A 14,213-nucleotide genomic window follows, 5' to 3' on the forward strand; every position below is an offset into this window, starting at 1 on the left:
CAGAGAAATGTCAAAGCTTTTTGGTCACCCTTGAAACCTGTCTGTGTGTATATTCATTGTTGGTTTTTATATAGTTGTTATGGTTTCTCAATCGCATTCCTGCTCTCGCTCAGTAGTTCTCAGTTGCTCTTCACTATACACTTCCATTCAAAAGTTTAAAGTCGGTACGAGTTTTTAAATGTTTTTGAAAGAAGACTCTTGTGCTCACCATTTTATTTGATCATTTGATTTGAAGACAGTTGAAAATGGTAATACTGTGAAATATTACAAATTTAAATGACTGTTTTAATAGATTTTAAAATATTTTCAGCAGCCATTACTCCAGTCTTCAGTGTCACATGATCCCTCAGAAATCATTCTAATATGCTGACATTTCTTAGTATTATTAAAACTGTTGTCCTGCTTAATATTTTATGTAAAATTTGATACATATTTTTCAGGATTCTTTGGTAAATAAAAAAGATTAATTTGAAATTATTTACTAAAATTATAAATGTCTTTACTGTCACTTTTGATACCTGTAAATGTAATGCATCTTTGCCAGTTAAAAGTATTAATTTCTTTGAAAAAATCATTTTAGCCCAAGACTCTTGTTAATTATAGTGTAAATTAATAATGAAATGACCCAAAACAACAAATAAAGTTATGTTTAAATATAATTTTAAAAAACAGATCTCAACTGTTCCCATTCTAGGTCAGGAGTATTTTGATGGAATATTTGTGTGAAAGTAAAGAAAGCTGAGTGAGAAGGAGCAGTCAGACAGGAGAGAACATCATATTTTAATGTGTTAAGCTTTGTGTCTCTTCATTGGAGGTCAGATTTCTGTGTTTAACTCATCAGCTGTAAATAACTCACGTTACGTACTTAAGACAACATGTACTTATACACAGACTTGGCAGTGATACACACACACACACACACAAAGACATACTTCAACAGTAAAACTCAGACATCTATTTGGGAATGTTTTCTGTAATACACATGTATTCTGTGCCTGAGGTTTAAGATGCTAAACAGATTAATTATGTCAGAGAGGTTTGGTACATAGTGTGACTTTGGCGAGACTCACGGTCCAGGAATGTTCCTTGCAAATAAATTGTGTCATCGTAACTTATTTACACGCTGTGTGTGTGTGTGTGTGTGTGTGTGTGTGTGTGTGTGTGTGTGTGTGTGTGTGTGTGTGTGTGTGTGTGTGTGTGTGTGTGTGTGTGTGTGTGTGTGTGTGTGTGTGTGTGTGTGTGTGTGTGTGTGTGTGTGTGTGTGTGTGTGTGTGTGTGTGTGTGTGTGTGTGTGTGCGTGCGTGTGTGTGTGTGTGTGGTTTTTCATTTTCATAAATCTACTTTCTATCTAAAAGCTAATCTCTATGTGACAACCAATCAGTAGATATTGTGGCTAATTTGATTGTTTTCAGCTCTGTTTAAATCCATTCCACTGAATCCTGCAGGTATTTTTCCCCATAATCAATGCAGAAAATGCACACCCACACATAAAACATGCACTGTCACTCAGTTGAAGAATAATAAGCCTTTTATACTCATTTTGTGTTGTCTTTTTTAGCACACTAGTTTAGCATGCTGAGTAATCTTTCATCCGGTTTATTTTTGTGGTATGATCTAATTGTGGCTGCATGTCGTTAACAGTCTATTTTTATCAACGCAATGGGTGCATGTTAGTCTTAGTCTTAGAGACTAAGTTAGTCTTAGTCGTATTTACATGAGATTTGGTGATTTAATTCTCAATTACAGTTATATTTTGACTCTTATTTGGTAGCAAGTTTACTAAAATATCTTGCTTTGTCATTTTCTGACACCATCTCAACATACACCAGTAACGCAAGACTTGTTTATCAAATACACTTTTATTTTGTTTGTTTTTTAAGAGATTTAAGTCACTATGAAATCAAAATGGACAATTCTTAATTCTTTTATTGAATATTTCAGTATTTATTATTGACGAGTTCACACTTACAAATAATCAGAGAGTAAAAGAGCATGCATATTTAGCATGCTGTACGAGGAACGTGCTCCAAGCTTGGTATTTTGGTCTGAACCCAGAATACTTATATTATTATAATAATAATAATGGGTTTAAATTGTATAATAACATGTTGGCATAATAATCGTTTAATTCGCACCGTCTATAGGGGAACACTGAAACAAACTATTTTGGTGTAGCAACCGAAGCCATCCAAAATTCAACCAGGGACAGAAAGCGAGAAGGATTTGAGGCTGGGAACCTGGCTTGCAGAGGGTCCGCTGCGGCACCCTGACGTTGGAGGAAGGCCCATTCCTTCGCTGGGATTAGGGCAGCATTGCCCAAGACACGAGCTTGGGGCTCGACGGCCTTATTGTCCATTTCTCTATGGCAGAGATGATTGAATTGGCCAGAGTACGGAAAGATACGGAAGGAGATGGCGGATGTCTTGCCGGCGGGGCCTACCCTCGGCGTCTTGGCATATGGGGACCCATTTGGTTGGGCTGATGGCCCCGAGATAACACCAGGGGATCGGCGGAGTGGAATGGTTCCTTAGGTCAGAGGATTGCGACAAAGATTCCTTGAGGATAAAAGATTTTTCATCAGACGGGAAGATGAATCTCAAGATGAAGGTCAATTTCTGACATGTTGGGAACTAAGGGGCCAAATGCAGAAAATTGTCGAGGAACATAGGTGAGTTGGCTGCATATATATATATATATATATATATATATATATATATATATATATATAGGCCTCCTCTTGTGCTGATTGGATAGATCATTTGAACGTGCTCCTCCCGAACTTTGTTAATAAAACATCATTAAATGATTTATCTGTTCACATCGTTCTGTTTTTTAAAATGAATGTGCCCTTGTAATCTTCACTCAAAATAACTTTCCCTCCCTCTTGCAATGACATCTCTTCTCTTTTCTGATGACGTGTTCCCCGGCACAAGGGTGGCAGCAGTCTCGGCCTTGTTTGAGAAGCCGTTTCACTCTGATAAACATCACAATAGGGAAGAAACGATTATTTGAACTTTTGTTTCACACCGACTTCTTTTATAAATACTTTAATGCATGGATGCATTAAATTTATCAAAAGTGAGAGTAAAGATATTTCAATTAAGCAGCACAACTCTTTTCAACATTAATAATAGTAAGAAATGTTACTTAAAGCTAGACTGTGTAGGATTTTTTCCCAGCTAGCGGTGAAATTGTTTATGACTACCAACTGAATATTACTTTCTAGCCCCTCCCATTCCGAGGGCGTTTTAACTCCTACGGTGGCCGTATTATTTCCAATCTGCCGGCAGTCGCGAGTAATCTCCCCCTCGCATTCGTCACGGTGCCACAAAACGTAAAAGGCGAAGCTTGAATTTACAGGTATGTCCCTCTTTGGCTAATGTATTTTCAAGATGGAGGCGCAACATGGCTGCCGCCAATCGAGCGACTCGCTCGTATGTATTCTAAATGGCAGACTCTGCGCTTACGAGAATGTTAGTTAGTTGGTAGAAGTAATTACACATTAATGAGCACATATCATTTTGAAAGAACAAAGTGTTTTTTGCTAAGAATCAACTTAAAAAATTACACAGTGTAGCTTTAAGCACCAAATCAGCATAGAATCATTTCTGAAGAATTATTTAAAACTAATATTTCATAATATAACTTTTTATGATCAAATAAATGCAGATTTTCAGAAGCATTTAAAAAAATTATACAAACCCCAAACTTTTAAACCTTAGTGTAAACATTACATTGCATTCATTTTTCACTTATTTTTCACTTATATACTTTTTATTCTTTTTCATTTCACTTGGTCACTTATTATGGAATTTGGATATGAGTTAATCCATGTTAATTTTAGTTATTTATAAATAATCACCCTCAATTAATATGATTTTTCTTTGTTTACAGTATATTTACATATATTGAGCAATAGAGACTGACTCAGCATAGCTCATTTCCTCCCTCAGCACCTCATCTTCATCTGCTGACGAACACATTACATGCTTGTCACCGTGACCTGGAAAGGCAAATGATTGTTTTGTGTTGGCATAAATACAATTAATTTAATGGTTTTGTGTTTGTAATAATGGTGGTAGTGGGTTCCAAAATGAGTCATTAGATGACTAAACATGACAAAGTGCATATCCAATTATTGGAAATGTGGGTGTTTTCCTTTCAGGCTGTGTATTGTGACTGCAGGGCACATATGTGTGTTTATTCTGCATTGTTTTTTCTCCCTGTTGTGTTTTTATTTATATGTTCCTATGATAAGCAAAGTGTCTCGCCCCTTAAATGGGCACATTTGTAGTGGGAAGGTCTGTTAATAAATGGCAGAGTTTCATCACTCTTTTATGGTAAAAGCAGAATTGTGAAGTATGTGAAGAAGTATGTGTGATTACTGGAAATCTGCATCTGGATGTGTGAGGTGGAGCAGGTCAGGTCATGTCAACTTTCTGGAATACTAGGGCATTTCATGGATTTCATAAACTCGCCAGTGCCACAAAACAAAAGGCATTTTCAAATTTAAAGTTTTTCAAAGTCAAACTTGACACTGAGAGACACATTGGGCAAATATGTTTGAAAGACACATATTTAGACCAAATATAAAACATTTGCCAAGCTAAAAACACAATATGATCAAACTTTTCTTTCTTTTTTTACTGGTATGGAAATAAGCAATATTTTGACTTCCAACACCACTTTTTCTGATGTCTATTCAGTGCTTTAATCCTCCACCACAGTGATATGTCCATTTGACTTTTCCTAGCGTATGTTATATATGCAATTAATTGTGATTAATTCAGTATATGTTAATATATTAATTCATTGGATTAATTCAGTTAGTTAATCAGCATATCATAGAGTTAATTGAATTCTATTAAAACTTTGAATCAGTTGACAGCCCTAGGGAAACACATTGTAGGCTTAGAGAGCTGCTACTTTTTCTGCTTCCTTTTAAAAACACCTAAATGCAAAAACACATCTGTTTAACATGAATGCTCCTCCTTTTTCGAACACACTTTCACACAAAAAAACATGCCAGTGTAAATTGCTCAGGCTGTTAGATCAGGATCCGTGTTGAACCCAACAAACGTGCTTATTTCAGTTAAAAACAGTAGGGGTTGATTAGAGTGTCCTGAGGCTGTACGTTCATATTCAGGAAAACCATGAATCATCATATTACTGAGTCTTCTGGCCCCCGCTGATGCTTTATGCAGCAGATAATAACTATCCTAAACAACACTTTTAAACCTGCTTTTGTCAGCTCCTACACTCACTCGCCACACAGGAAACAGAACATTACAGGAACACTATGATGGGAAAAATTGTTGCTGAAAATGGGGAATATAATTTTTCAATTTTCCAGTATGACAGCCCACACTATTGCACTTGTTTTTTTCTATCATCTTGCTATGTTCTTTTTGTTGCAAAGTAAATTGCTTGTGAATGATAATGTATTTATCATAGCACCAAACAAAGAAAATAACTAGACCGCATTTTTGTTTGAGAGCGCTGTGTCAGTTATGTTAAAAAAAAAAAAAGTTAATTATACATTCATCACACACATGCTGAGTTGATGGCTCCGTAAACTGTAAGCCATTGTTTTAATATTACCCACAATGCCATCTGTCGTAGTATTCAGAACAACAACTGGTCAGCTTAATCTTTTGCAACTATGGTGTACCTCAAGGTTCAGTACTGGTTCATGTCCCTTTTCTGGTTTTATATATATTTATATATCGATCTGAAAATAGAACAGTGTTTTGGCAGGCCTATTTAAAATTTGTTTTCTTGTTTGTCTCTGTAAATGATGCTTACACTGTTGAACTTTTTGTTAACATTGTTATTCTTCTCATATCACTTAGTTGTAAATATGTACCTCTTGGGGTTTTCTTGAATCAGGCTTTTTCTTCGAAAAGAAAGATTGTGCTTTTTGCATACTAATGGGCCAATTTGAAATCAACATACACTGCAGGGTGCCAGAGAAGTGTTTGTGACTGGGAGAACAGGCTTTTCTTCCCAGTATTTTTTTGTTTTTGCATAATTCCTCAAATTTTTTAATTTCTCCAGAAATGTATCTGATACACATACAATATGCTGTTTTTGTTGTTGTTGTTATAGGCAACATACCGGCCATTGCTTAAGCAGGTGCTGGAGGAGATCTTCCACACAGACAGACGTGAATGCCCTGATGTAGAGCACATGTCGGGGGGACTCACTGACCTTCTCAAGACTGGCTTTAGCATGTTCATGAAGGTAATTCACACTCAAACATACTTTTTCTTTCAAGCTAATAATAGTCTTTATTTTTAAAGTCTTGATTTAATCTTGACTAACTAAACATCAGTAGAAATTGTAATATCTTGAATTAAATTTTTGACCTTGTTTTGTTTTATTATAGTGCTGACAATTTTCAAATTTTTGTCAGGAGGTATGCAAAATCGAAACGTCTATGCCTTTAATATGAAATGGAGCCTCTTATGCATCCACTGAGGGGAAAAAAACTCCCTGTACACTTCTCATCAGAGTGCTTTACTAAACGACATCCCTTAGGGCTTTTAGTCCAAAAGTGTGCTCATTTGGAGTAATTTTTTTCTATCTATACCCAAAATGGGGTGATGTGAGCATTATGGAGTGCTAAACACTCTCATGTAATGTTGTAACAAGGTTTGTTGATAAGGGAATGAGGAGGCGGGAACCGGCGAACATTAAACATAAGATGCGCTGGCTTCAGACACCCTAATGGGCGGTATGCTATTTGGCGTTGCTATTGACGAAAGTTGTAATCGGGGAATAGAGTGCAACAGTGCCTGGCCCCTTTTTCAGAGGCATTTTGGTTCCGGATATATTTTTTCCATTTATTTTATCCTTAGGGATTTCAAAAGCCAGTCAGCTATGAGGTGCATCACAACACTAAAAACTTAGATTTTAACCAAAATCCCTACAATCCCATGAAGCATCCAAACAGCATAATCAAATTAAAAATGGAAATATAAAACTTCCCATTTACAAATGTTGAATAAAAAAAAATTGTGTTTTATACTGTATATATATATACAGTGCTATGCATAAGTTTAGACACCCATGCTAAAGTTGACTAAAAAGAGAAATAAAAAATCATCTTTTGGAAATTGAACTTAATGCCTTAATTTAAAAAATTAGGAAAAATCCAACCTTTAAGGACACCAATTTTCTTTGTGAATGAATAATGTATCGTAAATAAACAAATGTTCTTCCTTAAAATACAGGGTGCTGTTATGATGATGAGGAAGGAGAACCCAGGCGCAGACTAAGTACACTAAACACGATTTATTATAAGCAAAAAGGGGAAAATAAAGCCCACAATGGGGTAAAACAAGACAAGACTGAGGATACTAACTAGACTATAAACTTGACAAAATAAGGCATTAAGTTCAGTTTCCAAAAGATGATTTTTTATTCCTCTTTTTAGTCAACTTTAGTATGGGTGTCTAAACTTATGCATAGCACTATATATATATATATATATATATATATATATATATATAATTATATATGTAAGTCATTCTTGGCACCTTGGACGAGGACACCACATGCTAATTTTCAAGTCAAGCAGACTTAGGGTTGCGTAGTTATAGCCTTTATTTTTTTCCCATGTTATAGCGCCACCAAATCGCCAGTCGCCGCGTGCTTTTTCACACGACCACAGAATGAGCTCTTACATTTGTGTGTCAAGTTTGGTGAAAATATCTTATTCCGTTCATGAGTTTATTGATTATAATGTTGATGAAGTGGATATTGAGCTCCACATAAAAAAAAATGACATTTGTACATTTGTCACATAATTGAAACTATTGCTGTGTCTCATTTCGAAGGCTGTGCCCTCCTGAGGTCACATTTGTTGGCTACATGTCATCGAGGATGTCTCATTTCAGAAAAGGAACCATTATGACATTGACTGTTATTCCTTGTTGAGCGTAAATTACAGTAATTTCTTTCCTACTTTGGAATGAGTTTAGGCTTATGCAGAGGGCGCAAGCTTAGAAAAGAGACATAGCAAATACTATCTCACAACTCTATTTATTAAGCTTGATATATATGTATATATATATATATATATATATATACACACACTCACCTAAAGGATTATTAGGAACACCTGTTCAATTTCTCATTAATGCAATTATCTAATCAACCAATCACATGGCAGTTGTATTTAGGGGTGTGGTCCTGGTCAAGACAATCTCCTGAACTCCAAACTGAATGTCAGAATGGGAAAGAAAGGTGATTTAAGCAATTTTGAGCGTGGCATGGTTGTTGGTGCCAGACGGGCCGGTCTGAGTATTTCACAATCTGCTCAGTTACTGGGATTTTCACGCACAACCATTTCTAGGGTTTACAAAGAATGGTGTGAAAAGGGAAAAACATCCAGTATGCGGCAGTTCTGTGGGCGAAAATGCCTTGTTGATGCTAGAGGTCAGAGGAGAATGGGCCGACTGATTCAAGCTGATAGAAGAGCAACTTTGACTGAAATAACCACTCGTTACAACTATATATATATATGTATATATATATATGTATGTGTGTATATATATATATATATATATATATGTATATGTATATATGTATATGTAGACCTACAGTATGTCCAACTTTATGTGCATGCATACATACAGTATACCAACTGTAAAGCGATATATATTAATATTATATAGAAAATCTCAGCTGCTTGATTGTTTATAATCGCAAAATGTAAAACTAACAGCTCTAATCTGATGAATGTGACTATAAAGCATGACGATATTAAGATATTCGAAAAAATCACATTATGATTTACTGTAAAGCAGCTTTGAAAAAATGTGTACAAATAAAATGTGCTTGATTTTTAAGCAAATTTTCTGTCCATCCACTGCTTTAGAGGCCTGTGAATCCTCTGTGTCACTGTTTGCATTATTAAATTTTTCGCAATGTGTTTAGGGGATATGTGACTTAATTTGGATGAAAGGTCGTTTGGATACTATGTTAATCAGAAGATGTTTCTCCCTGAAAGCCGTCCTCTTGCTCTCTCTGTTCTCTCTAAAATGTGTGTGAACGTGTTTATACTGATACACATGGACGTGCTGTGTGCTTTCCCCCTCTGGGATACATGTGTGAGGCCATCCTTGTGTTTTTATGCTGTTGTTATTCACTTTGCAAGTATAGTAGCCTATGTATTACCTGATAACACCTGATAAGTGTGTATGACATTGCCTAATAATGCTCCAGTTTACGGCACACATGGCTTTAACATACTCTTCACTTGATTTGCATGCTGGTGTCCTCCATTAAACACCCACATGCGTCTGGGGAGTGTGGATAGATATATAATTTATATCAAATATTTAAATGAAATGAAGAAAAGGCAGAAGGTCTCTCGCTTTGTTTTTTATCTGCACCCATTTATCACGCTCGCTCATTTTCCCAGAGGCACATATTACCAAATACATTTCTTTTTATCCATTTGTCCTTCTCTTTCTGTCTGTGTTACACATGTTTGTCCATGCCGGTTTAGGGTCCTGAGTTGCACGTGGCAGCACAGCCCCTGTCCTGAGATCCGCCCTCCTGGGTGTGCATCCCTAATTGCCTGATTGTTATTCACCACTCAATTTTTCTGTCAGCCAATCCAAGGCTAGCTCTCTGTCCACTGGACCAGGCACAGACAGCTGCACCCCATGTGCGCAAAAGCGTGCTTGTGTCCGCGTGTCCGTTCGTGTGTGTGTGTGTGTGTGTGTGTGTGTGTGTGTGTGTGTGTGTGTGTGTGTGTGTGTGTGTGTGTTCTGAAATATGCTCCTGCTGTGAATGTGGAAGTGTTCAGTCTTGACCTGACCCAGGCATCCAACTGAGCTCTAAATTATACAATATATACAGGGATGTGCAATATTGCATAATTGTTTGTTCCTACTTAGGGAAGCCCCATGTAATTACGATGGATTGATGTCATCAGGTTTCTTGGGGGATGTTCACATGAGAGGCATTACTGTGTTCAAAAACAGATGGACAGAAAGCGTTAAAATGGACCAGAACACAAAGTCTTATCTATTTTTAACTGCCATTTTAAAAACACAGCGATCACAGATGAGATGCTGTGGGGAAAAAACATTGTGAGACCAGGCAACAGCCGTAGACCTCCATCTGCACATATATGATGGTCACTGACATACTGTACGTTCAACAAATAAATAAGCTAAATACCAATATATCTAATATGTATAAAAAAATATAATTACGGCTGTGAAACGATTTATCGTGATTAATCGCATCCAAAATAAAAGTATGTGTTCACATAATATATGTGTGTAATACTGTGCATAATTATTTTGTATATAAATACACACACATGCATGTATATATTTAAGAAATATTTCCTTAAATATACTGTGTGTGTGTGTATATATATATATATATAATTTATATTATATATAAATATTTTATATATAAAAACACATTTTTCTTAAATATATACATGCATGTGTGTGTATTTATATATACAAAATAATTATGCACAGTATTACACACATATATTATGTGAACACATACTTTTATTTTGGATGCGATTAATCGCGATTAATCGTTCCACAGCCCTAAATTTTATTTTATTCACACTGTGTATATAGTAACTAGGACATTGCTCGCAGTAGGCTGTTTCCTATCGGTTTGACAGTAATTGTATTGTTGAATGCAGTGAATTTGTTACAAAACCAGTGTTTTGATGGCTGTAGCTGCGGTGCTTTCAGTGGGATGAATTGAGAGACACCGCTTCACAGCGGTTTTACTGTGCTTCTGCACAGAACACTGCCAGAATGTCAAAATCCTTTCTGAGAAGTTGTCTCTAATTTCATCCCCTTTAAAGCAGCACAACCAAAATGATTAAAGGAAAAACATACATTTGAAAAAAATAAAAGATAGACCTCAGATGGACTTTAAATTGGTTTAAAAAAAAATAACGAGGGTTCAGAGCAGGAGATATTGAAGAGATAAAGTACAATTGAATTAGCTGATTCATTGAATGCAAATTAATATCCAAAGATCTTTAAGTTCTTTATGCTCCACATTTAAAGCTTAACCCAAAGCCTTTAAGACCCTTGGTCTGATATATTTTATACGAAGCAGTCAGTGTTTGTATAACTTCAATTTATGTTCAACTCATGTTCTCAGTTTATTTCCTTTTGGTGTTTCTCTTTCCCTGCAGGTCAACCGACCCCACCCAAGTGATCATCCACTCTTGTTTCTCTTCCTGGTGGGCGGGGTCACGCCATCAGAGCTCCGCCTCATTCGTGAAGTTGTCTCTAGCCATAAGTCAGGCACTCAGGTGGGGAGTCGCACCCTTTTTTAATCATTCTTTATCTATTACACTACCGTTCAAAACTTTGGGTCAGTAAGGGTTATTATTATTTTTTTATTATTATTTTTGAATTAACTTTTATTAAGTTACAGTATTTTCTTTTAATCATGGTTTCCTCAAAAATATTAAGAAATGTTTCTTGATCAGCAAATCAGCATATGATAATGATTTCTGAAGGATCATGTGACACTGAAGACTGAAGTAATGATACTGAAAATTCAGCTTCTCCATCACAGGAATAAATTACATTTAAAAAATATATTCAAATAGAGAATAGTAATTTTTAATTGTGATAATATTTTACAATATTACAGTTTGGTAACACTTTATTTTACAGTGTCCTTGTTATATATGTATGGAAGCTTGTTTCCGCCACAAAATAAAACATTTTAAAAGATAATTGCAGCTTTTTATCTCACAATTGCGAGTTTACATCTCGCAATTCTGACTTTATTTCTCAGAATTGCGAGATATAAAGTCAGAATTGCGTGAAATAAAGTCGCAATTGCGTGTTAGAAAGTCAGAATTCTGACTATATCACGCAATTCTGAGTTTATAACACATAATTGCGAGTTTATATCTCGCAATTCTGACATCTTTTCTCACAATTGTGAGATATAAAGTCCAATTCTAAGGAAAAAAAATACACTTTTTTTATTCTTTTTTTTTTACCTCCGAATAGTTTATATCTCACAATTCTGACTTTATAACACGCAATTGCGACTTTATATCATGCAATTCTGACTTTATATCTCCCAATTGCGACTTTATTTCTCAGAATTGCGACTTTATATCTCACAATTGCGACTTTATTTCTCAGAATTGCGACTATTTCTCACAATTCTGACTTGATATATCGCAATTGTGAGAAAAAAAGTCAGAATTGTGAGATAAAAAGTCGCAATTAATATTATTTATTTATTATTCAGTGGCGGAAACAAGCTTCCATATATATGCTATATGTTACTAGTAATAACTATATATTATGCATAATTACATGCAAGGAACCCTAATCCTAATTCTCTAATCTCTAAAGTAAGTACATGTAGTTATTACTCAGTACTTAGATGTATAATTACATTGTAACAAGGACACCTTAAAATAAAGTGTAAACTGTATTTTGTATCAAATAAATGAACCCCAAAAGTTTTAACGGTATTGTAAATGAAATTTTAACTTGTCATACTTTCTCATACCTGGTTAACATGTTTCCAGTGTTGTTGTTGTTGTGGTTGAAATAATACCTATAAATCAAAAATTGACATTATGAAATGAAAAAAATCGTGAGGTATACCATTGTGTTTATGTTTTGAATGTATTCTTTGTCTGTTCCTCATCTCTCTTGTATTCATTTGGCCCATTTAAAGGAACCCACATCTCTCTTTCTCCTGTTTTCTCTGTCTCTCTCTGCTTCTCTTTTTCTGTATCATTTACTCAGACTTGATTGGAGTGTGCGTGTATCTGCACTCATGAGTGAATAGAGATGTAACTGGGTCGAGTCAGTATGAAAGGAGTTTTGTTGATCAAAGTGTCATGTCATGAATAAATCAAACATAATGAAAGCACAGAGTGGACCCTTATAGAACAGAAAGCCCACACATAGCCTGACCCAGGCCCACAGCTGCGCTAGTGTGAGACAGAGACACAGATTGGAATTTAGGGTGTCATGTACTAAATGAAGTTGCACCAAACTTGACAAACTTAACAAGATGCCCAGGGGAGTGACAAGGACCGGGCATTCTGTAAAGCCCTTTTGAAGTGATTTTCTAAATGAAGGTCTCAGACGAGCTAAATCATCTTTCACCATAGAACACAAAGCATGTACTTACCTCAGCACATGCGTCACCAGGTGCAGTTATGTGCTGTCTATTCATCCTCAAGACCTGGTTAATAACATGTAAGCTAATAATCTTGCAGAGCCAGACTTTTGATTGTTGCGTCTAGTCTGGTCCACTTTGCAGATTATTATTTTTTTTTATATATATATATATATATATATATATATATATATATATATATATATATATATATATATATATATATATATATATATATATATATATATATATATATATATATATATATATATGTCAGTACATACTTTTATTCAGCAGAGATGCACTGAGTGATAGTAAAGACATTTATAATGTATTTAGAACTTTTTTAGTCATCAAAGAATCCTGAAAAACAAAATGTATTATGGTTTCCACAAAAATATTAACAACTGTTTTCAACACTGATGATACCAAAATCAGCATATTACAATGATTTCTGAATAATCATGCAACACTGAAGACTAGAGTCATTTTAATGAAGTTTGCTGTTCTGAAAGTTGGGGGTTAGAATGATTCAGGTATGAATAAATAGTCCTGTTCAGTATAACTGTCTAATCTATGTCTTTTGTCTTTTCTCAGGTATTCGTAATGTCTACTAGGCTACTGAGACCTTCCGATGTCCCTCACTTACTCTTCAACACTGACAGGCTCAAACCTGACATTGGAGTGTGAAGGGACTGAACACACACACTTCTGGCTGTTAAATAGATTCTATCCAACATAGTTTGCCTTTTGTGTGTCAGATGAGTTTCAGATGAAACCGATCAAAAAATTGCACATTTAACAAGGTTTAATGCATATACAGAACAGACTACTGTTCAGTTTAATTTAAAAAAACAACCCATTCCAATATTTTCACATTTTGTTTTATGACCAATGACCCTCCAAGGAAAAAAATAAATAATTATTTCCCTTAAATAAAGTCTTATGGTTGGCCTTTTGCTCATGTGTACAGTTTGTGTGCACAAACTTATTATTATTATAATTTTTTCACAGTCTGTACAGCATGTAGATTCACATTTCACAAAATT

At 35.2% G+C, this 14,213-nt stretch overlaps 1 protein-coding gene across 1 annotated transcript in view; it reads left to right on the plus strand.

The window, feature by feature from the left end:
- The window catches only part of scfd2 (sec1 family domain containing 2), a 139,656-nt gene extending 125,533 nt beyond the window's left edge, over positions 1-14,123 (plus strand). Inside the window, exons 7-9 of the mRNA XM_081378879.1 lie at positions 6,109-6,243; positions 11,195-11,314; positions 13,762-14,123. Of these exons, the coding sequence (XP_081235005.1) occupies positions 6,109-6,243; positions 11,195-11,314; positions 13,762-13,854 (348 nt within the window). The 3' untranslated portion in view covers positions 13,855-14,123. The remainder of the gene's footprint in view (positions 1-6,108; positions 6,244-11,194; positions 11,315-13,761) is intronic.
- Positions 14,124-14,213: the final 90 nt, after the last annotated feature.

The sequence above is a fragment of the Scardinius erythrophthalmus genome (assembly GCF_964197995.2).
Source record: "Scardinius erythrophthalmus genome assembly, chromosome: 11".
Classification (NCBI taxonomy): Eukaryota; Metazoa; Chordata; class Actinopteri; order Cypriniformes; family Leuciscidae; genus Scardinius; species Scardinius erythrophthalmus.